Below are 25,554 nucleotides of genomic sequence, written 5' to 3' on the forward strand. Positions count from 1 at the left end.
TTTAGCTAAATCTCTTAATGTTTCCTTTTTCCTGTTTTTCCTTTCTATGAAATCTTCAAGTTTGGAAGACTTTAGAAATTATTCAATCCATACCTTCCATGAAACCTGGATTCCCTCTACCATGGATCATCCACTTTTTGCTTAAATATTCCCCAGTAACAGGAAAATAACTAACTCATTAGACTAATTACAGAATGGAATTTGTCCTTACTCCCATCACCAGAAGTTCTATAACCAAAAATATTTGGCACACTATGGCCATCCTTAAACAACAGCCTGTCATCAAGTCTGAACCTGGGGCCTTTCTAGCTTGGTTATGAGCTGCAAGAAATTGTACTAACATAGCTAAGAAGCTGGGGTCACCTACATTACCCAATGAGGCATCTAAGTAGAAATTTAATGGAGGATCCTTACTATAAACCTTGTACAAGTAATAATAATAGCATAAATTAAGGAGTATTTTATGTACAAAGTTTATAAAGTACATTACTTAAGGTTAAATAGTTAATTTTTATCAGAGATTAAAAGGATTTTTATAAGGCTGGAGAGACTTCATGATTATTCCCCCAAAAGAAAAGTTTCCTAGGTTTGAAATGGACAGATATACAATTCAATGACTTCAGTTGTGGCAAACACTTTGTCTCTCCTGTGAGTAAAGATAATATGAACTATTGGGGTTGGACTACATGAACTCAGAATGCCTCTCAGCCCTAAATTGCTATAATTCTGTGAATATATTTCCTCTTTTTACCACTGGGAGTGGTTTCATATAATTATGAATGAGTTTCACTGCCTACATACTCTTAGGCCAACTCTCACTGAACTATTTCAATGACCAGTCTGCAATTCCATTTAGCTTATTTTTTTTAATTTGAGAATTGTACGATTTGTAGACATTTATGAATATACTTGTATTCATATTTCAGCAAAGACTTACCAATATCATTAAAGAAATCAAGTCAAAGGATGTTGAACTCAGGCTATATAAGAAGAAAAAACATGAAATTCATCGAAGGTAAAAGAATTTCATTAATTTAAATGTAAATATACATGTATAAGTGATTTTTAGCAAATAAAGTACCCCAAACAATTCATATTTTTATAGACTAAAGGAGTTTTCCAAATTGTATGACACCATCCAAAATGAAAGGAATAAATTTGTAAACTTACTTCACACTACTCACCAGAGAGTCTATGAAATAAAGGAAAAGCTCAAACTGTCGATCAATGAAATGGAAATTTTAAGGAACAGCTCAGCTGTTCAAGACAGGTGAGTGCTGGAACAGCTACTTCCAAGGCAACAACTCTAGAACTTCTGGTTTATTTGAATTCTAGTGAATTCTATTTTTATTATTATTATATATTTATAATTATAGAATTCTATTTTAGAATGGAAAGGGAGCTTTAAAATATCATCTACTTCAGTACCTCCATTTTTACAATGATGATTTAACAATCTCAATGTGTTTGCTAATGTTGCTCATAAAACTATTTAAAAAGGTAGATGAGAAATTAAAATAAGATTGTTTATACCAGGAGGAGCTTTCAGTCATCTAATTGGGGGAAAGGTTTAACATTTGACACATTTCTATTAATTACAAAATTTAAAGTGAGAAGGGATGATGGAGATAATGTAGATCGATCCCCTTATATTATAGATGGGAAACATGAGGTAGGGAGAGGTTCAATGATTTGTTTAAGGTCACATAGCTAGTAAATGGCAAAGCTAAGATTCAAACTCACATACTTTGATTCCTGATCCTGTGTTCTTTCCATCATATCAATTTTCTCTGATAATTAATATTTCCTTGATTTCCACCTATATACTATGGGTATCATGATTTCATGTTTTCTTTAATGAAAAAGTAGAGGCACTTAGAGGTTGCAGTTGATAGAATGCTGGACCTAGAGTCTTCCTGAGTTCAAATCTGGCCTGACACTTACTAACTGTGTGACCCTAGGCAAGCATTTGACTCAGTTTGCCTCACTTCCTCATCTGTCAAATGAGCTGGAGAAGGAAATGGCAAACCACTCCAGTATCTTTGCCAAGAAAACCCCAAATGGGGTCATGAAGAGTCAGACATGACTGAAAAGACTGAACAATGACAGGGAGAAAATAGCCTCTTGGTTATTGTAGAAGCTATAGAAGCTAAAACACAAAAGGAATTTTAGAATAAAAAGTAGAATGTAATTTTAACTTAAGTTTTTATGTAACTGAGATCATTTTAGAGGCTGTGAAAATGGGGTGAGGTTATTAAAATTTTTGCATAATTTCACAAGATGAAACTGTTTACATTTCTGCAAAACTATTTCCTTACTAAATTTTCACAAAAGCAAGATAATTCCCCCGATGAGAAAGGAAATATATATTATCAGTCTACTTATTTCAGAAAATTATCTGTTAACAAAATGAAAATCTAAGTTTATTTCTTACCCCATTGTTAATTATTTTAAAAGAAAACTACAGAATTCCCTGTTGAAACGGTCCAACAACCTTACAATCAAAGAGAGCATGGAAAATGATGTGTGCAAAGTTATAGCAATACTTCAAGAAAGGAGAGACAAGAGAGAAGAACAATTAAACAATATTGACAGGCTTGCCAATGTAGTCACATTCATTGAGGAAGAGATGGTACAGCTCCGGAAAAAATATGAGAAAGCTGTTCAGAGTCGAAATGAGAGGTAAAACAGAACCCTAGTTATAGGAACAAAGCACTACGGGACTTCTGGTTTTTCTACCTGAAATTAACTTGGGGCACATTTTTAAACTTGAATTTCTTTTGGTATTTTTGATGCTAGATTGATTGAATATAAAAAGGAACAGGCTCCCTTGGCCAGATGCCATTTGGGGCAGGACAGGAGAGTGGGGGAAATAGAGATTTTTTTAGAATATTTCAGTTGGGAAGCAAATATTGTTTTCCAGGGCTTTTACTAAGAATTCCTCTGATGTTAATTCAATCCATTAAACACATATTAAATGCCTACTATGTACCAGGGACTATGCTAAACACTGGGGATACAAAAAGAGGCAAAAGATAGTCCCTGCCCTCAATTCTACAGACCACTTAGCATTTTCTTGATTCTGGTGCCACTTTTGTGGCAATCTGTGGATTTTCTGTGAACATTATTGAGAGATTCTCTCATCACATGTTCTCTGGAAAGAAATTAGGTCCTTTAGGCAGTTTCTTTAACTCTTACTAAACATAAGAACACAATTATAGCAGCTTCCAAAAATACTAAATTGCTCCCACAGAGTTGCTTTTTTTGGGGGGTGGGAGCAGGGAGGAACCAAACTGATGACTTCACTAATGAGGGAACTCCTGGTGTGAAAATTTCTTTCACTGATGGCGATCTGCAACTCTTAAATCTTAAAAGTCAAATGATTTCTATGAAGATTGTAGGTATCAGAAGATTTGAACCCATCCTCCTTACTTCAAAGCCATCTTTCTATCCACTCTACTACACTGCCTCTTTGGAGTTGCCTCTTAACTGAAAAAAAAAAATCTGACATGTAACATTGTAATATTCCGTAATAACAGAACCTAGATTCAGATCATCACGTACAGCAACAATCTGCTGTGCCACAACTATGTATAAGACCCTGTACTAGTCACTGGGGAATTAATGTTCCCTGACCTCAGTTGTCATGAAAAAACTTGATGAGCATCAAAAGTGCACTGGAGAAGAGGGGGAAGGGGCAGTAGATACTAATAACATGGTATTAGCTAAGAGGAAAGACACATTATGGCAAGTAATTTTGCAAGCATTGAAAACAATTGCTTTGAGAATAGAGAAAAATGAATTGAAGTCATGAAAAGAGAGGGTACAGAAAAAATTAAAATAGTCATCAAAGAACATGAAACTTCTAGCCCTAATTATGCTTGTTGTAGAGAAAGGCAGAATTTCATTGTAATTTATCTATGTCTTATTCTAAGTTCTCATACTTATAATTACTACATCAGATTTGGGCTAACTCCACATTTAGTCCCAGTAAAAAGATTTTCATAATTCCAAAACACTAAAAAGAATCTTCAGAAGAAACAGACCCCTTTCTTCCACTATACCACTATTCCAGAGGTAATAAATAGGTAATAAATGAACTTTATGAATGAATAAGCAAATGAATGGACAGAGACAGACAGACAGACACACACACACACACACACACACACACACACACACACACACACATACACACACATACACAGAGAGAGAGATATCCCTACCCCTCTCCTCTAATTCCTAGTCAGATGTCAATTGTCTCCTGGAAATAATTCAACCTCCATTTCTGTTTAAGGTCTGTAATAATTCAGAGGTAATCTTACTACCTCCATAACCCAAAATTTTGATTTCAACCATAGTGGTGTTTTGCTGATTGAACGGGAGGAAGAGGCGTGTATTTTCTATGAGAAAATAAACATTCAAGAGATGATGAAGAGAAATGGAGATACTGAGTTACATATATTGGAAGAAAAACTCAGATTTCTGAAGCTGAAAATTGCTGAGAGAAAAAGAAAGATTTATGTGTCCCAGAAAATGTTGCCACTGAAGAGAACTTTGAACATGGAAATTGCAGTCCTCCAGATTCAGGTGGGAAAAGCTTCAAGTGAGATGTTTGTAGAAGTGTTTAGTTTTTTTCCCGTCTTTTCTAACTTTTAAGTTGTGCTGCTGTGTGTTGAAAGTACAGCATTGTATGGGAGGTCCCGTTATGTGACTTCTCATATGTTAAGCAATCCACCCTATTGAAAATAACAGTGTAGCTCATGAGTATGATGTGTGTGTGTGTGTGTGTGTGTGTGTGTGTGTGAGAAAGCATTTCTGATTGAAAACAACCTCTCTGGCCTAGGTAATAACGTAAGTTTTGTTTTTGAGTTGTTTTTTTTAAATACATTTTCTTGATGCCTTGTGTTTTTACATCAGTTTTTTTTCCCCCTCCTGGATCTTAATTTGTCCCCCTCTCCATTTGAACCCTCCTTTCTAACAAAGAAAAACAGTCTAGATTTCCACTTCTTTCACTTCATAAATTTCTATTGATTTTTTTCCATGTTTCTCTGATTTCCTTATACTAATAATTTCTTACTACACAATATTATTTTCATTCACCATAGCTGCCATTCCCCAGTTGACGGATTCCCACTTTATTTCTGGTTCATTGTTACTACAAAAAAAGTGCTTCCTCTGAATTTTTAGAATATACTCTGTACCTGTATTTCTGTCTTCGGTCTTCTTGTGATACATACCCAATGGTAGGAATACTGGGTCAAAGGGTATGAAAAGTTTAGTCCGTTTGCTTGCATAATTCCAAACTATTTCCCAAAACATTTGGGCCTGTTCACAGCTTAATCAACACTGTATTAGCATTCCCTGTCCCCCACAGCCCCCCTCCCCAATACTGACTTTTTCCATTTTTTTTGTAAGTTCATAAGGTACAGAGTAAAACTCTAGAGTTATTTTATTTTCCATTACTCTTAGTGATGACTCAGAGCACATTCTGATATGGCTGTTGATAGTTTGAGATTCTTTTGAAAACTCTTTTTTCATATTATTTTTACCACTTATCTCTTGGGAAATGCCTCTCCATCACTTTGTCAATTGCCTTGTATCTTTATATCAGAATTCTGTGATATTTAATGCAAAGATTTTTTCCTATTTAGCACATTTTATTTTTAGAAAAGAACACTGTTGAAGAATATCTAAGTTGGATGCTTCTAAGCTTGTTCTACAACATTAAAACTTTCTATATTTTTACCAAGTATTTATTTAATCATGCTGTAACTTTTTTCCTACTTTAATTACCTTAGTCAAAGAATCTTGTTTATTTCTGATTTCTGCTATTCTTAGGAAAGGCCTTAGGTAGCAATTCTTTTGATATTAAGCTCACTATCCTTTGAAGCTAGAACTTTGTTTATAATTCATTTTTTTATTTACCTGTAATCACAGCCATTAGTAACACCAGTTGAAGAAGGCTTTACCCCAGGGAGCCAACATCAAGAGGAACATTCTTCCTGCCACACCTCACTTTTGGGTCCTCTGCCAGTCCATGCAGCAGTCGCCCACAAATCACCCCACTGACATCCTATCATTATGGTGCCACACTCCCAAGGCCCATCCTTCCCCCACCTCAAAGTGGGGCAAGGATTAGACTCCGTGTGGAATGGGCCACTCCCTCTCATGATGTGACTGTGCCCTGGCTGCACTGTTTGCTGCACTGCCCCTTCTACCATGACCTCTCACCCCTCCACAACTGTTCTGGCCTCAAACAAAAGATTCCTTTGCCAACATTTTATAGTCTAGCCTTTAGCACACTGTTTTCTTTAAATATAATGCCTTTACATTACCTATCCTCTATGCCATGAATGCTCTTGATGAGGATCAGTTGGGCACCGGAAACTATGAGATTCAGAGGCACCCCAAAATGTTAGGGTGCAAGGTCATCTTGAAAGAATTTTCTCAGGCTATCTCCAAATCAAGTAAAGGCATTTATTTGGGTAACACAACACACCAGGCAGGCTTCTCTGCCCCTTAAGGGAGATGCAGCTTAAGGCCAGCTTGGGGGGGGGGTGGCAGCCCCCTAAGGGAGGCAGCTCCCCCCAAGGGAGACAGCTGCTTCAGGGAGATGGCTCCTTAAAGGGGATGCCCCCCCCATTAAGGGAGATGCCCACTTAAGGGGGACAGCAGCTAAAGGGAAATGACTAACAAGGGATACCCCAGCTTAAGGGAGATGAGTCCTTAAGAAAGATGTCCACTAAGGGAGATGCCCCTTAAGGAGGACACCCTCCAATTAAGGAAGACGTCCACCAGTCTGGAGAGGTTAGGGATTCTTATAGAGGAAAACCTGCCCTGGTCGGGGAGATGAGGTAATCAGGGGGCAATAGTTCAGAGTTTGGGGCATTATCTATTATTATTATTATTATTATTATTATTATTATTATTATTATTATTATTCCATTGTTCAGCCCCAGTTAGTTTGGTATTTCATTGGCCAGCCTACTTGAATCTCATTGTCTCTTAAAGTGTCTCTAAGTGGTACTTGAGATAATTGGCTTCTCATTGACCACTCTATTTGAATATCATCATCTCCTTCCTCAAGAAGTAGGCACCCAAATTCATTTGGGAAAAAGGGCAAGGGTCATGCATTCCTCTTCGTTCTGACCCCTCACTTCTACCATCTTAGTTTCCTTGGCTCCCTTCAAGGCTTAGCTCATATCCTACCTTCTGCAGGAGGCGGTTCCTGGCACCTCAGCTGCTAATGCCTTCCCTTCTCAGAAGGCCTTCCAGTACTCCCAAATATATCTCGTAGTCACCTAGATATTTATATGGTATCTACCCCCATTAGAATATATATGCCTTAAAGGTAGAGACTGTTTGCTTTTCTTTGGCTCCCTAGCACTTTCCAGGTACATAATAGGTGCTTAATAAATGTTTATTGACTAAATTGACAATTTAACTCATAATTTAAACATTATAAGGGTTCTAAGTACAACTAAGAAGTACTTTTGTTCACTGCAAGTTTTTATCAACTTTTTCATGAAGAAAATGTGGTTACACTGTATTTTCTATCTACTGGTTGGGCAGCCTGATTTTTAATTCTGGTATCTCAGAGCATGAACAAGTAGTCATTCCAAGCATTCTTTTTGTGGTTTTCTAAAATGTCACATTTGCTTTTGACTCTATCACTGGATTACGGTTTGTTCTTGCTGCTTTCCGACATTAGTCATGGTGCAGCACTCCCCATCTTGGAAGAGCTTGCTACAATGGAACTTGCGACTCATAGCTATAGAATACTCTCTCTGAGCAAAGATCTCTGTGCCCTCTTTGTATCTGTTTATAAGAGCCAATGACAGATGTTTTACGTATAAGTTGCTCAAAACCAGAGATTTCTTCTTAATGTCCTCATCTGATGCACAGTAAATTGCACGTTAGAGATGATTCAAAAGTCATTGTTCAGTTAGGATCCTAAAGAAAACTAGTTGAGACATCTAAGAAAAAAGTCAGATAGTTTCTTTCTTTGAGAATAAGTCACACTCTATTTCCTTTTTGAAAATAACACTGCTGGGGGCAGGTAGGTGGTACAGTGGATAGAGCACCGGCCCTGAAGTCAGGAGGACCTGCGTTCAAATCCAGCCTCAGACCAAACACTTGACACTTACTAGCTGTGTGACCCTGGGCAAGTCACTTAACCCCGATTGTCTAAAAATAAATAAAAATAATAATAATAATAATAATAAAAACCAGATCATTAAAACAGCTTTGCAAAACTAGAGAAAATCATTCAAAAGAAAAGAAAAGAAAAGAACACTGTTAACTCACCAGCAACATAAATACATTTGGAGTTGTTTCCAAGAGTGACTATGGATTTGCACTGAGCCAACAGGACACTCCCTCTCACTCGCCTTGGATTTATGGATCACAGGTAAAATATAGGAATTATGGGATCCAGGCCACAGATAGTTATGCCAATTTAAAAGTCCTTTAAACTGAAAATGGCAGAAAGAAAACTGCATGCCAAGATGATTACCATGAAAAGTAGCTAGCATATAAGAAGAAAAATAGTGAAAAACATAAAGAAACCTTGATTCTAGAAAAGAACAAGCAATAAAACCAATAATTTTAGATATCTATGCACTAATATATGATGTATAGGTAATAGGCACCTTGAACTAGAAATCTAGATACAAAAAAATATGTTGCTGAGGCTAGGTAGGATGACATTAATGGCTGGAATATGGATCTGGAAGATTACCCTTTATTCAAAGGGAACAGGATAAGTAAAAGGGAAGGCAGGAACATAGTATTATATATTTATCAGAGTGTTCCCTTCATGAGCTTGACTGGATGATCTTGCAGGACAGTGAACCTTGTTTGGAACATTTGATAGGCATATTTTGCTGTAGAGTATGGTCTCTTAGTTGGAGGACATACACAGCATCTAATTAGGTCTCAGAGCCTGAGGCTGGATCAAAATAAATGAGAAGAATGAGAGTTCCTCCCTTGTGTTTCCTAAGGGGTAGGTAGGTCTGAGTGACTAGAGCTGAACCAAGATGATTTAGTTGGCTAAGACTCTTAGGACGGTGAACTCTTCTTGCCCAAGGAGCTACTCCTCAGAACTGGCCTATAAATAAGAGGCAGGAGATGTGTAGATGTACAATCAACCAGGCAACTTTCTTTTTACTGTCTTTCTACAGCAGGTCAATGATGCATAAATGAGTGATAATGCATTTGTTAAGCACTTATTATTTGCAAAGCACTGGGGATACAAATTAAAAAAGACAGTCTTGAGATCAAGGACTTCACATTCCAACAGGAGGAGACAAAACATGTAGAAAATTTCAGCTGCAAGTTAGGTAGAAAGGCCTAGTGGTCCTTAGGGTGCAATGGCAAAGCAAGTGGTAATGCAGCATATTTAGTGTGATTTCCAGTGATAAAATCATATCTATTTCTGATGTTAAACAATCTGAAAAAGCCAAGGATGTTGGGGGCAAGAGTTCTGGTTGCAGAAGAGACATTTGACAGGTCAAATCTCTACAAGGGTTAATCTGTAATTGATGGGGGGAGTGGAGGGAGACAAGGAGGGAGCACTGCTCTTCCAAGGTCTCTTGGGCTTACCTACCCATTAGTTACAGTTGGTCAGTAATTGGTGGTGGTGATGGCATGGATGAGGGGCCCCTTCTCCATTAGGTTTTCTCCCTTCAGTTATATCTGTGGAAGCAGGACCAGTGGTTTCTTAATCTGAATCACCCCAGGGATGGACTACTCAAAACTTTTGCATAAACCATCTCTTTAGGAAAATGGCTAACCAACCCAAGGAAGTCAAAGACAGAGGAAAAGATCTGGGAGGAAAGTGAGCACTCATTGATTTGCAAAGGACTGAACAAATTGTGACATATGGATATAATGGCATATTATTCTATAAGAAATTACAAATATAAAGAATTCAGGGAAACTAGGGAGGACTTGTATAAATTGACAGAGAAGTAAATAGAACTAGCAGAAAAAGTACACTATCACTAAAATAAGGGAAAACAACACTGAAAGATTACATAACTAATCAGTGAAACAATCAACTGTTATTTCGAAGAACTGATGGTGAAGCATTTCTCCCACCTTTTGGCAGGGAGATAGTGGCGTATAGGTGCAGAATAAGACATGTTTTCATTTATGGCCAAAATATCATACACCTAGAGTTGGGCATGTTTTGTTTAAAACAGACATATTCCTGGCAAAGGAATCTTCTGTGGCTGGGGAAATTAGGAATTCCCAATGATGTGTGTGTGTGTGTGTGTGTGTGTGTGTGTGTATGAATCTATATGTATATGTTGACCAGGCAGTAGGGCCATTCTTAATAGGAAAGAAGTTTAGCCTTTTGGTCTGCCAGCCAAACTACTTCTTGGTCCATTCCATATTTCATTGGTCTAGACTCTAACAAGTTTATCTAGAACAAAACTTTGTACCAACTGCACCCATATCTCCTCTTAGATGTATCATGAAATAACAGAAAAATTTCTGAACTTGCAGTTAGGAAGATCTAGGCTTAAATTATTCACCTGACATGTATTAGCTATGTGACCATGGGCAAATCACTCAAGACTTCTGAGGTTCATTTTCCTCTTTTGTAAAAGGGAATATAATAATATCTATGATACCTACCTCAGAGCTGTTGTGAGGATTAAAATATATATTTAAAATATATCCCATATATTTTAATATATATACACACACACACACACACACACACACACACACACCTATTTGGGGTTTTCTTGGTGGAGATACTGGAATAGTTTGCGCTTTCCTTCTCCAGCTCATTTAACAGATGAGGAGCTGAGGAAAAACAGGGTTAAGTGACTTGCCCAGGGTCACACAGCCAGTAAGTGTCTGAGGCCAGATTTGAACTCAGGTCCTCCTGACACAAGAGCCCATAGTCTATCTACTGTGCTACCTAGCTTCCCCATATATGTGTAAATATACATACATATAGTGATTTGCAAACCTAAAAATACTACATAAATGTCAACTCATTATTAGAGCTGACAAGAAGAATTTACCTTTAAGGCTATACTGTATTCATGGAGGCAGCAAATCCTCCCAGATATCCGATCCATTGGAAGGTCTATGGACTTGAACAGGGAACTTCGGGGCCTATCCATTACCACTTGCATGCCCCAAGTCTCTTAGAGACTTTCTACTTACAAAAGGTTACCTGTCTAAAACCTCAGAAGATGCGAAGGTGCCATGGGACAACTCACCAGCCTGGATGTGGCCTGGCTGTGAGTCAAGCTCCGTCCCAGAATATAAGGTTATTGTAGGCAGGAAGGCATCAGTAATAATTATTTGCATTTATAGAATGCTTTAATGTATATGAATTACTTTAGAGACATCTCATTTGACCCTCACAATAACCCTATGAGGCAGGTACTGTATGTATTATTAGCCCCATTTTACTGGTGATAAAACTGAGGTTCAGAAAGGTTATTGCCCATGGTCACACAATGTATAAGTGTCCGAGTTGGTACTCCTGCCCAGCTCTTCCCAGGTCTAAATCCAAAATTCCATCCACTAAATCTCAAATATGGGGCTCCAGTGGGCAGTAAAACTCACCAGTGAGTGCTACTGAACCAGGTTAAAATGTAATTGGGAAGTGCTTAACAAAATAAATTAAAATGCAGTATAACATCAATAATGTTAATTTGTGGTTTTCTAAATTAGTATGCTGCTGGCAGGAATCAACTCCACTTCACTGCATCACACTGACTTGCCAAGAATAAATTGTACCTTGATAAAAAAAAAAAACTTCGCTGCCTCAGTCTCTAGTCACAATGTTTGCTTGAAATGCTGATCCAGTCTTATTGCCCTTAGGAACTGCACCTTTGGTCTCTGATTTATTTACATTTGAATGGAGCCAGAGCAACCACTGACTGCCTGCCTCCCTATCTTAGGATACCAGGTGGACCTGGCTGCATCAAGTGCCAGGGTCCTGCCCCAGCTCCTGCTACACCCAGTGAAACATTATTTACATAGGGATTACCTTTAGCCTTTGGGTCTTCACAATCACTGCTTCAAGTGGCCATTATTAGTGCTTAGAAACAAGGTGGAAGGAACTCTCACTTACTAACATTGTTCATAGAAACATGAAACCAGAAGGTTGCCAATAAATAATAATTATAATAATAATAATAATACTTCTATGGTAGTTATTAAATATTCTTTTACTGTTCAATAAAAGTAGTGATCCTAAGTGAAACAGGAATGCCTTCAATATTCAATGGCTAAATAATAAAATAATAAAAGCTATGCATTCATTCACATTATACATTCGCTACCATTGTGAGCCTTCCAATAACTATTTGCATACAAAATGAAGTATTCAGCCAAAGTCAGTGTTAAGATTTTGAACAGAAAACTTCCTCGATATGAACTTAATTAACTGTTTGTATATGCTGACCAGGGATGCCTGCCTTTAAAAACAATGTGAAATGTTTTAATTCAAGTTATTTTTGACTCTGCAAATGGCCATGCTAGTTCCTTGCCATATCCTATTATTTGTTGCAGAATTTTCCTCCAAAGTCTTCTACTTTGGTGTAACATTTTAGTAAAAAATTATCCCTAAGATTTATGTTGTTTTTCCAAGACTATTGTTCCAAAACAGCTCTTAATCCTCGAACAACCCAGTCCAAGAAATATCATGAAGCAGATGCTTCATTTGCCTCTACTCTTAGAGAGATGTGACTTAGATACCTCTGGAAGCCACACTGTGCTTTAGTTTAAAAGAAAATTTTAGTACATGATAGGAGTGGGAAACCTTTTTCTCCCTTGTCCATTTGGTCAGTAAGTTATTTATTAAGTACTTAATGTGAGCCAGAAAAAAAGGACACAGAAAAATGTAAAGCAACTTAATTTACTTTTTTTTTTATTTGATGCAACACATAAAAGGTTAAACTTACCTGTTTTTAGAAGTTAAAAAGCGGGCTGGGAATCCTAGTCCAAGCCCCTAATCCCAGCTCCAGGGAGACAGAGGCTGGCAGATCTCTCAAGCTCAGGAGTTCTGAGTTGCAGTGGGCTAGCTCTGCTTATCAGGTGTCTACACTAAGTTCAGCATTCATATGGCAAGTCCTGGGGAGCAGGAGCAGTAGGGGGCCACAGACTTGCCTAAGGAAGGATGTCCCCACCCAAGTTAGAGCAGGCGAGAGCTCCGATAGTGATCAGTAGAAGGGATCAGGCCAATGAGCTACCTACCCTCCACACTGCATTCTTCTGGGCAAGATAAGGAGACCCAGTCTTTTTTTTTTAAATGTTAAAAATATGAAAGATACAAGTTAATATAATGATACTTCAAAATATATTTCAATTCCATATTACCATAACTGGGGTCAGTGAGTGGCATAGTGGATAGAGAGCCGGCCTTGGAGTCAGAAAGACCTCGAAGCCTACTTCTATCACACCCTGGCTCTGTGGCACCTGGGCAGGTTATTTACTTAAATTCTGAGTCAGTGCTCTGGGCCATGCTTGAAGACTTGGTGGCAGAAATGATGTTAGAGTGGTACAGAGAGTTTCCTTAGCTAGGTTTTTCCTGTCCTGATCCAGTCCTTATAAATATGATGATGAATGAAGGAGAGGGTGGAGTATAGAAAGGAAAGGAGGAGAAAAGAGAAATGGGGAGCAGGAGGGAGAAAAAGAGGGGGAGCGGAAAAGATTAAAGAGGGCGCTTAAACAGACAAAAAAAGAAAGATAACTGTGCAGGGAGAGAAAAAGACACCTACACTGTCATGGAAAGAGAGAGGGGGAGAGAAGGAAGGAGAGAGGAGAAAGAGGGAGAGAGGGGAAAGGATGAAGACAGAGAAGGGGGGAAGGAAAGAAGAGGGAGAGGGGAAGGGGAGAGAGACACTAGCTGTGTGACCTTGGGCAAGTCACGTAACTTCTGTTTGTCACAGTTCCCGCATCTGTAAAATGAGGATCATAATAGCACCCACCTCCTACAGTTGTTATGAGGATCAAATCAGATAATCATTGTGTTAGCTACTATTATTATTAGAATGATTCCCAGAGTAGGGAGAAAATTTGGAACTCAAAACTTTTTGAAAATGAATGTTAAAATTTGTCTTTACGTGTTATTAGAAAAAATAAAATACTATAAAAAACAAACCATTGTTGAACAAAAATAGTTTTAAAATAAATGTTTCTTTTCTTGTTCAATAGTTCTCACAGTGTACAGACAGAATAAACTTTTTGGAGGCAAAATTTGTAAATCCTAGTGGAAAGAACAGAGCTTGCCTCCTGGGAGGAAAAGATCTAACTCTGAAGGAAATGATCAGCAAGATAGATCAGGTAAACGCATCCTTTGTGCATATTAGCCACTCAGTGATGTTTCATAAATAATTGTGATAATGTTTCATATTAATTTATGTAGGCTCACACCTGAATTTTTGGCAATCATATCTGTTTCCACATAACTTAGTAATGTGAATTTGAATTGTCTTCAACAAGTTCATTAGAAATCCTGCTTTCAACTTTTGCCAAGGAAACAAAATTCTTATAATTTAAAGATGCCAAAGAACCTTTATTTGGTGGCCAAAAGGGGCAGCTTTGGTATCTTACATCAATTTGTTTGCCTCCCTACTGGAAAAATGCCAAGAGAATGAAACAATATAAAATAGTGAATGTTGAGGCTGGAGCAGAATTATTCTTATAGTAGGAAATATTCACACTGGACATCTTGAGACAGAAATATGGATGGAAAAGATTGTTCCTCAAAAATGGTTAACATACAAGTTGTTTGAATAGAGGTTAGTGGGTTATAATGTCTCTATCCAGTCCCCAATTTATAACAGGCATCTTACCCTTACCTAAGTACTGCACTGCCCCCTGCACCAGGTGACCTAGTGACCACAGGAATTCCCTCTTCTCTCCTCACATGAATGCTTGAAATTTCCTTCCCTTTCCTTCTTCCCCTGCCACTACTTGGAACCACCACACACAATGTTTGTGGTTCTCACTTCACCTCAGGGCCAATCTAGTATAGGATTTGAGGTGATAGGACTATAGAGAAGAAAAGAGGAAGAGAGAGTAAACTCCCAAAGCCACCTAAATCTTCTCTTCTCTCTTTCCCCTGCCCCTGGGTCCCAGTGCTAGTCATGTCCAACAGTGTCCTAAACTCTGTCCCATCTCCTCAGCCCTGCTACCCCATCACTCATGCTACTTCTGCTCTTCACCCAAGAATCTCCACTCTAATCTTTGATCCTCTGGTGAAATCTCCTGCTTTTAAAACCTCAGACCTTTCATGTACTCAAATGTACAACTTTCCTTACACATGCAGTAAGTGAAAAAAGATAATGAAGCCTTTTACTCATCTCTTACTTGTTGGTAAAAATCCTAAAAGATTGTGTGCTTGCTTTAGGGACAGAAAAGTTGAAAAGAAACTGTAAGACTTCATCCTGTCCCACACTATGGCCCAGAGAAGAAAGAAACCCTGGCTGGAAGTAACAGGTGGTAGCAAAGGAGAATCTGAGAAAAGAAAGGGAATGACTGGAGAACCAGACTAGGCCTGAGCAATATTCATGGAGGTTTACACTAGCAAAATGTTCTACCCCAATATAACTCCTTACCCATTGCTTCTCTGAAAGGGTCTTCTCCCTTCCTCCTCATAGTCTTCTCTGCTCCCATTCCCCAGCTCCAAGCCCAGCCCCTGTCCCAGTCTTCACCTGAGAGTCTCTACTTTTGTGCCTGATTTTCCAGGCCCCAACCATTCTGGAGCCTCTGCCTGAGGCCACATAGCCAAACATTACCTGAATGTCTATGACCACCATAGGAGCAGAGATATGCAATTGGCATTCCAAGCTGGAACTCTGCATTTCCCCAAAGATAGCATTACACATGGTGGTCATATTTTGTAGAACCATTGGTACAATACCAACCTTCAAGTTTAACTGTACCTTGTACGTACAATAGTGTATTACCATACTGGCATAGTGAGTAAGCTCAAATAGTTGAAAGGTTGTCATGTGGTCTTCCACATAATTAGAGCTGTCCTGTTTGATGCTGGCAACAGAACTAGGGCTGATGTATAAAAGTTGCAGAGAGGCAAATTTTGGATCAATATAAAGAAAAACTTCCTAACAACCAGAGCTTTCCAGACAAAAAATGGGCTTGCTCAGTAGGCAGTGAGTTCCTTATCACCTATAGTCTTCCAAGTAAATGCTGAGTGACCACTTGTTGGGGATATTTAAAGAAGAATCCATGCTTCAATTAGAGGTTGGACAAGATGATCTCTGAGAACCCTTCCAATTCCAGAAATCCATGATTCTGGTTGTAGTATCAATTCAATAGGCTCTTGTGGGCTAACTGACATTGTTTCTTTGGTAAAATGTGTTCTGAATTCCAAATTATGTCTAAAATTTAAGAAAACAACCCATTCATAACTTGGGGACTACCTATAACTGGGTGTTTAAAAAACCATATGGATAAATTCACACACACATACACACACACACACACACACAAAACAGGTAACTTCAGAAATACTGAGAATGTGCAACAGGGTACCAACTCTACCCGGCAGCTATGGTCTTGTTAGATTTACCTCTTCCTGTTATTTCCCAACTAGTTGGAATTCCATCTGGCAGAGAAAGAGGAGAAGCTGCTGGAGAAGGAGTTCATCTTTGAACAGGTCACTCGGCTCACAGATAGACTCCGGACCAGAACTCAGTCCTGCAAGCAGGATACGCTGCTGTTGGCCAAAAAGGTTAGTTCTCAGATCCTGTGTCTTGTTCGCTGCTTTTTTGTTGTCTACACGTGTTTTTCATAGAATCATGGTCTCTTAGAGGTAGAAGGTATCGTTTCATAATGTACAAATCCCTTCTGTATTATTCCTGGCAGGTGGTTATTAGACACTGTTAGAACACTCACAGTGATAGAAAAAGTCCTGGGGTTTATCTCTAAGATTTGGAGGAACTTCACAGAAGAACTAGGCAATGCTGAAAGCAGGTGGCCTTTTCATTTGGTACTTGTAAGGGAGAACCATATGACTTAGCTGCATACCCTGAAGGGATCAAGATGGGGGAGATAACAAGGGAAGTGTAGGAGGACAGCATCCACCACCACCCCAACCTGAGGAGCAGGTGATAGTTGCAAACAAGGGTGACTGATCAACTCTCAACACCTGGACCAGGACCAGAACCTTTAAAGTGGGACCAGAAAGCAGAGAAGAAAGACAACAGCACCTGTGCAGCTGGGCACAAGGGTCTTCAGGCTATGGTAGCAGTAGGTCCCATGAGGCAGCCAGGTCAACAGGAAGAACACTGATTTTGGAGCCGGGGGACATGGGCTCGTATCCTACCTCTGTTGGTACTCCTGTGTGACCTTGGGCAAGTCATTTATCCTCTCAGTTTCCTCATCTGTAAAATAAGGGAATTGGCCCAGATGGCCTCTAAAATCCCTTCCAGCTCTGAATCCATGACACAATTATCTTATAAGAGATTCCATGATGCTTTTGCAAGAGGCAGATCCCTGGACCTGGCACATCTTTAAATCAGACAGTGGGTGAGACTCCTGGCTCTGCATTCACATTCTGCCTCAGGGCAACTCAGAGACCAGGGATACTTGGGATCAAATTAGTTTGAGGATTTGGAGAAGTAGGAAATGAATAAAGTAATGGACACTGATACAAATTATCACCATTTCCTAAGGAATGCAAATCAATTACTACCACATGGAAACCAAAAGATCGTAGAAACTGCCTGGGCCAGCAAATCTTTGGTTTCCTTGGCAAGCAGGGAGTGGCAGCAGCTGTGTCTTTGCTCGAGGTGACACATTTTGAGGGTAATGTGGGATCAGTTCTCAAAATAACTAAAAGAGGTTTATACGAGAGGCTTAAGGGGAAAAAAACAGGAATCTTATTATTACCAAAAATATAAAACTACAGAAACATCAGTGTCTATTGATCCGGCTTGACAAAATCTTTATGAATAGAATTGACACAACTATTAATGCTTATATGAAGGATTGCTCCATATCACAAATTACAAGAGAAATAAGTCAAAATAACTTTGAGTCTCATCTCACAACCAGCACATTGTCAAAGATTACCTCAAAAAAAAAAAAGTAAAAATTCAGTGTTTGAGGAATTGTGGAAATTATGTTAAGAAACTTGCCAATATGTCCCTACCCTTAGACCCAGAAATCCTGCTGCTAGAAATATATAATACTCCAAAGTGGTCAATGAAAATAAAAATGCCCCATATACACATGTAACTCAAGGTTCAAGCCTGGTGTATTTGCATAAAACTCCCCTCATTGGAGAAGAGAATGAATTACTCAATACTTTGTGCCTCCATGAGTTTGGCAAAGGAGAAATGTTCCCTTGGCTCTGAGAAAAGCCTCACATGGTTCCAGAGCTAGAGGGAAAGAAAGATTTTGGAAAGAAGCAGACATGTAGAAGAGCTGGCACTACAACATGTTCTTGAGTTCCAGCATCTACGAGACATTTCCAAGAATTTCTCCCTGCATGAGATCAGGAACTCCCAGCTGAGCTGAGCTATGTCACTACCAGTGCAAGAGCTCAATCACTCTGTGTATTGTCTGGTACATTCTAATTTTTATAATTTCTCTGATTTCTCTTTGCTATCAGATTAGATAGGTAAGTTTGTTCACCATTTGGGATGGTCTTTGTGTAATTCTCATTTGGAGGGAAGAAAGTAAAGCCTTTGGCTATACTTGGAAACACTTCTTGTTCATTAAGGGATAGTTCCCAGAAAAGCAGCTTGAATCTAAAAATAATTTCCCATAAAATAATAATATTTGGAGGGACCAATAGATACACTTCTAGGCCAGTATCCCTTCTCAGAGAAGAACAGAGTGGGCCAGCCTCTGGCCCCAAACTCTTGCCCCTCTCCAAGCATGAATCAAAGTCTCCATTAGAAAGGTGAGGGGTAGGGCAAGGTTATGAAATTCCAGAAATATCTATGTATACCTCCCTGTGAACCTATGTGGACATACACATAACCTACATGGACAATAAAAAGACATTGCCAAAATATTTATAACACCACTTTTTGTAGTAGTGAAGAACTGACACAAAGTGAAGGATGCAGAACAGGAATAGAATGCACACAATGACCACAACAGTGTAAATGGAAACAACATCACTATGATAAAACTGAATTGAGAAATTATAATGATCAAGCTTGACACCAAAGAAGAGAGATGAGAATATATTTCCTTCTCTTCTTTTATAGTGGGAGGATCTATGGGTAACACTGCATATAATGTTGAACTTTCTTCCCCTTCTTTTTTATTCTTTATAATAAAACATGCCCCTCTAAGAAAGGAAAAGATATACTGAGTAATATTAAGTGATGTAAAAATTAAAAATAGCAATGACGTTTTTAAAAAAGAGAGGAACCAGGGCAGCTAGGTGGCACAGTGGATAGAGCACCAGCCCTGGAATTCAAATCTGGCCTCAGACACATAACACTTACTAGCTGTGTAACTCTGGGCAAGTCACTTAACCCCAATTGCCTCATATATAAAAAAAGAGAGGAACCTTCACATGCATGGTCATTCCTGATGAAGGTAGGAAAGAGACTTTCATGAACAATATTCCACAGCACACTGCATCTTGTCAATCACACAGTTGGCTGAAAGGTGTAGAGGATACAGGATCCCACTTGGCTTTTTTCCTGATTGACTATAAAAAGGCTCCCAATGCAATGCAATTTAATTCAACAAACATTAATTACGTACCTCCTAAGGGTAAGATAAGGGGGCTATAAAATTGGGGATACAAAATCTTGGTGGAATACAAGTTGGGGATACAAAAACTAAAATGAAGCAAGCTATGCCCTAAAGAATTTTGTTTCAGTGGGACAATACCACATATACACAGATAAGTAGTGGCATGCTGGCACCACAAAGTGCTCACAGTGGTTCCTGAGCTGATTGTTATTTTTTTATATTGAGCATTTTTACCTCTGAAATCAGAAGACACTACAAATCAGGGCTTGATTTATTTTTGGTTTATTATCTATAATTAATAAAGGGATGGAGAAAATATTAATAAAGCTGTTTTGGTCTTTTGTTGGGTTTTTTTTTTTTGCTTTTTGATGAGGCAATCAGTATTAAGTGACTTGCCCAGGATCACACAGCTAGTAAGTGTCATGTGTCTGAGGCCAGATTTGAACTTAGGTCCTCCTGACTCCAAGGCCAGAGCTCTATCTACTGTGCCACCTAGCTGCCCCAATAAAGCTGATTTAAAAGTGTGTCATGGATGTGTTTGGTAATTTTTTTCCCCCTAGAGAGCTGATTGTTAAATATTTTTCAATGTACCACTGCAGATAAGTACATAATAAGTATATACAGTTATACAGTGCAATTTTAAGGAGAGAAAATTAAAAGTTATGTGTGTGGCGGAGGGTGGGGGGTAAATCAGTGAAGGCCTCATGTAGAAAGTGGCACTGGATGCTAAGGACTCTGAGAAGAGAATGCACAGAATCAGGAGCTTGGATGTAGTAGCTGCAGTTGGCCAGTTTGACTAGAATAGGAGTGTACAAAATGGAGTAATATAAAATGTGACTGGAAAAGTAGATGAGCACATCAACTAGCAAGCCTTTCCCTGACAAGGGAGGACTTTTGTTTTAATTCAGTCATTTCAGTTGTATCTGATTCTTTGTGACCTCACTGGGGTTTTCTTGGCAAAGATACTGGAGTAGTTTGCCATTTCCTTCTCCAGCTCACTTTACAGATGAGGAAACTGAGGCAAACGGGGTTAAGTGATTTGCTTAGGGTCACACAACTAGTAAGTGTCCGAGGCCAGATTTGAGCTGGGCAAGCTGAGTCTTCCTGACTTCAGGCCTGGTACTTTATCTACTGCGCCACCTAGCTGCGCTTAGGGAGAGCTACAGCATTCTTAATGCGTAGCTATGGGGTCTGAGATCTTCTGCCCATACAGTCAACATGAGCCAGCAGAATGACCCAGGCTGAGATGAAGTCGATTATTTTAACCATTTTTCTCCTGGTACTGATCTAGCCCAAGTCGGCTATCTGATTTGGGGTTAGAAAATATCTGTTAACTTCTACTAAATATCTAATCAACAATTTGCATTCCTAAAACCTGTTTTGGGGAATCCAGCCAATAAAGCACCACGATAGCTGTGTAGGGATTGAGATGACGATGTTTCCCTCAGTTCCCAAGATACTCTCTGATTAGCACATGAATTAATCCAAGGGCCAGAACAAACGACTTCTACCCCAGTTCCACATTCCTAACTTTCCTACCTTGTTATGAATATCTATCTTCAACAGAAGTAATTACTGATTGTTTAGCATTCTAGCCAGAACAAGAGTGCTGTTACCACAGCCTTCAAAGAACTGAAGTCACTGGTTACTCAAAAGACCTATGGTGTAGGTATGAATGGGCAATAGGAGAAAAACAAGGATGAACTGTGCAGGAGAAACTGACCTACAGGATATCTTCCTAGAGGTGTAAGATGTAGTAAGAATGTAGTCCGCTCGTTCTATTGCTTATCCACACTATATCAGGATATCGTGACCCTCATATGGAATCATGTAACTGGATGTGGGGGCCATGAAAAATTTGGCAGCAGTAAAAGTAAAAAAGAATGCTTGGTGACCAAAAATTAGTTCAAAATCAAGCATGTAATGATTCTAAGTGTTTCTGGCAGCACTTGCCCGTGTTGCATCGCACAACTTCACTGCAGCCTTGGTTCTGAACACACAACGTGCACACTTTGCACTGCGCATGCCATCACACCATGCGATGCCAACGAACACTGCTAGAAACACCTCAGCTCAGATTCAAGACTGTTGTATGTTATGAATTGCAGTGTTGTTACTGTACATACACAATCGTTAAATGAATTTTAGCTTGGGATTAGGACAGAATTTCCAACAATTTTTTTTTTTGTAACACAATTGAGGTTAAGTGACTTACCCAGGGTCACATAGCTAGTAAATGTCAAGTATCTGGTCTGAGACCAGATTTGAACTCAGGTCCTGCTGACTCCAGGGCCAGTGCTCTATCCACTGTGTCACCTAGCTGCCTCCCAACAATTTCTGAAATGGCTTTCACATACTTCTGCCATTTTGTACCATGCATTTATGCGATGTGGCATTCTCAGCATTGACAATTATAAAATCAAAGTATCATTCAACTCTGAAAAATGTTGAAGATGCTCTATATTCTGCAATATTGAATATTCCACCAAGATTTAATTCTTTAAGTAAAAATAAACAAGCACATCCATCTCATTAGTATGCAAATTTGCTTTCATCTTTAATAAATGGTAAAATTATATGTATACCAAAGAATTGTTTTAAAATAAATTTATTTATTATTTATTATCAGGAAGTATTTGATTTGTTTATGTATTTTATATACCTATATGCCCGGGGTCACGTAAATATTTCTCAGGCAAAAAGGAGTCACAAGTAGAAAAAGTTTAAGAAGCCCTAATCTAGGGAAGGTCTCCAGAATGCTGGGTGGACTGGAATGACATGACCAAAAAGTCCCACAGGGTAGGAAGGTGTACACAGGATGTGATATGCTTCATTAGAGGAAGGCACTGGGTCACTGGGGATACAGATACAATAGTGAGACAGTTTCTGCCTTCAAGGAGCTAACGGTCCACTAGTGGGGTACAAGGTGTTTACAGATAAGTAAATACAGTCTAAGATGCAGTGATGGAAGGAGCAGGGGTGGGGTTGCCAATAGCTGGAACAATCAGGAAAGGCTTCCTGAAGGAGGTGACACTTTTGCTAAGCCTTGAAGAAAACAAATGGTTCTCGGAAAGGTACAAAGAAGGAGATTGGATATTATAAGTACGTGGGAATAGATAACCTATGGAAAGGAATAGAGGTGGCAAATGGGATACTGCACACTAGGGCCAATAAATAGGCCAGTTTGGGTGGAGCTCAAAGTATATGAGAAAGAAAAAATTGCAATCAGCCTGAAAAGGAAGGCTGGAGGCAGACTGTGAAAAGCTTTAAATATCAAAGAGAGGAGTTGGTATCTTGTAATAGTGAGTCTTCTTGGGCAAAGTAGTGCCATGGTCAGACTTGGATTTTAGGAAGGCCAGTTAAAAATCTGTGTGGTGGATGAATTGAGGAGAGCAGAAGTTGGAATGGAGGGGAGGACAAGTCATTCCAATACACAAAGCAGTCACTGAGTACCCACTACGTGCCAGGCACTGTAAGCCCTAGAAGAAGGGCAAAAAGCAGTGTTGTTTTCAGGAGCTCACAGGCTAAAGGGGCAAGGAACATGTAAACAACTATGCAGGAGAGAGGTATATGTAGGCTAAACTGGAGCTAACCTTAGATGGAAGGCATTAAGAGCAAGCAAGATTGGCAAAGGCCGCCCTTGGAAGGCTGTACTTCAGCTGAGACCTGAAGGAAGAGAATTCTCGGCATGAGAGACAGTGAAAAGCTCTGGACTTGGGAGATGGGGAAGACAACACTGCAGATAACTATGTTCAAACAGAGGCTAAGTAGGGAACAACCAACGGAGGGAAGGTAATAAACTTCACAGGGACTGCGTCTCTCTCTCTCTCTCTTCTGTCTCTTTCTCATAGGAAGGTAATGTGAAAATAAAAGATAAATAAAATTTTTAAAAGCGAGAGAGAGATTGAGAAAGGCCTCCTACAGTGTAGAAGGTAGGATCAGACTGTAATGGGGACACTCATGGGACAAATACCATTCCTTCTGAATCGGTTTCCAGCACCCACTTTGTCCCTTGTCTGAGGACTATAGGGCTGACTACAGTGCTGTGACCGAACCACCCTGGGATGTGTACAGCCAATGGAACAGGAGCTACAGGGCGTTATGCTCAGAGAAATACCTGGCACCAGCTGAGCCTCTTTGTCCAAATGTCTTTACTTGCTGGAAGCAAATCACCTCAGGAAGCCTATCTGCAAGGTTATCTCAACTGAGCAGCTCAACTGAGTGAAAAAGCATTTTTAAAAAGTTCTCCTCCCTATCAAATTTTACTAACAAATTTTTCCTTCTCTTGCACATACTTAGTAGTGCCCTGGGAGGATGCATTAAGGCCATGATTTTATTTGTTTCCATTTTAAATAAAATTCCCTCAGAGCTTGAGCATGTTCTAGTTTAGCTAAGTAAACCATTACTCTGTAATACAGTTTTTACTCTTCTAGGTATTACATTCTTGGATAATTAACAATAAGTTGTGCAGATCAATAAAAGTGCAGAACTAGATATGAGGAATCAAAAATTTGGGATCCCTTCAAACCTCTACTGGCCTGTATGTAACTCAGAATTGGAGGGCTAAAAGGGATTAAAGTCATTCTAAGTTGTGTCTCCTTGGGTAAATCACAACCTCTGAGCCTCACTTTCTTCCCCTGTAAATGAAACAACTAGACTGGACAATGTCTAAGGTTCCTTCCAGCTCTGAAATGCTACGAATTTTAGCTGATCCCCCTACCTCTGATCAGAGCTGCCTTTTAGCCATGAGAAAACTAGTAGCTGTCTACCAACTCCTTTGCTCTTCAGTCAGAGCAAACCCTGCAGCCTTTCCTGCTGACAGGTTCTTGTGTTTCAGAATACTGCCCAGTTAACTTAATGCCCTCCTGCTGCACTGAACTGCATGACTTCTCAGACGCCTCTTTGTCCTCCCAGGTGCTTATGGTGTTGGCTTTTTAATATAAATAGATGTTGGAGACAACTTTTAACGGCAGAACCGTTGGTCAAACCCATGAATCATCCCATGAGTCAACCCTTGATGGTTTTTCCGTCAATTCCTTTTTTGTGGGTCTGTTAAAGACAGGTCTACGCATCCCTTAAGTTTCTGTGCCTTTAATTCCAGATGAATGAGTATCAGAAGAAAATAAAAGACTCTACCCACAAAATGATGGCTCTTGTGGCCGAGCTGTCCATGAAGCAAGCTATCACTCTTGAACTACAGAAGGAAATCAGGGATAAACGAGAGTTCCTAACAAGCTGCAATGAAAGGCTAGAACAAGGGCTGCCACTCCCCAAAGAAATTGAGGAAGACTGGCTGAAGGTGCTGCGAGATGAAGACATGCATCAGTTAGCTGTAGCAGAAAGGACAATGGTAAGTCTGTAATCTAGGACTGCATTTGTGATACCTATGTTAAAAGGCACGGGAAGGGCCAGGAGCCATGGGAGGTCACCCTTCTCCCTTCAGTATCAGTCCTCTGGTGACTTCAAGTTCCAAGACAGAGCAGTTCATAAGCTTAAAGGTACTATCAGAATTGACGCCACTATGGAACTAGGACTCAGCTATCATGCCATTATAGCCTGCAGGCACTGAAGCAATATTTATGGTTGACAGTGGCGGCTAGAAATGTCTTTTTGCTAAGAAGATGGAAGTGTTGCTAGGCCTAGGCCTGGAGTGAAACTCCCCTTGAATCATTCGACAGGCTTGGCATATACTAATGATTACGACTTGAAGACTTTATGATTAAAGATGTGTATCTACACTCCCCAGACTCTACACACTACTTTTTGTTTGCTTGCTGATCATCAGATCACGGGCTCTCTTTGATTTTGAGCTGTCTTGAGTTAAAGTGG

General features: G+C 39.3%; 1 protein-coding gene across 2 annotated transcripts in view; it reads left to right on the forward strand.

The window, feature by feature from the left end:
- CCDC146 (coiled-coil domain containing 146) overlaps positions 1 to 25,554 on the forward strand; it is a 181,950-nt gene that overhangs the window by 154,109 nt on the left and 2,287 nt on the right. For both annotated transcript variants that reach the window (XM_020984512.2, XM_078154531.1), the window contains 7 exons: positions 927 to 1,015; positions 1,106 to 1,270; positions 2,458 to 2,682; positions 4,362 to 4,590; positions 14,194 to 14,322; positions 16,598 to 16,735; positions 24,827 to 25,075. In XM_020984512.2, the coding sequence (XP_020840171.1) occupies positions 927 to 1,015; positions 1,106 to 1,270; positions 2,458 to 2,682; positions 4,362 to 4,590; positions 14,194 to 14,322; positions 16,598 to 16,735; positions 24,827 to 25,075 (1,224 nt within the window). The remainder of the gene's footprint in view (positions 1 to 926; positions 1,016 to 1,105; positions 1,271 to 2,457; positions 2,683 to 4,361; positions 4,591 to 14,193; positions 14,323 to 16,597; positions 16,736 to 24,826; positions 25,076 to 25,554) is intronic.

Source organism: Phascolarctos cinereus, unplaced genomic scaffold, assembly GCF_003287225.1.
Source record: "Phascolarctos cinereus isolate Bilbo 61053 unplaced genomic scaffold, phaCin_HiC Scaffold_1;HRSCAF=81, whole genome shotgun sequence".
NCBI classification, from domain to species: Eukaryota; Metazoa; Chordata; class Mammalia; order Diprotodontia; family Phascolarctidae; genus Phascolarctos; species Phascolarctos cinereus.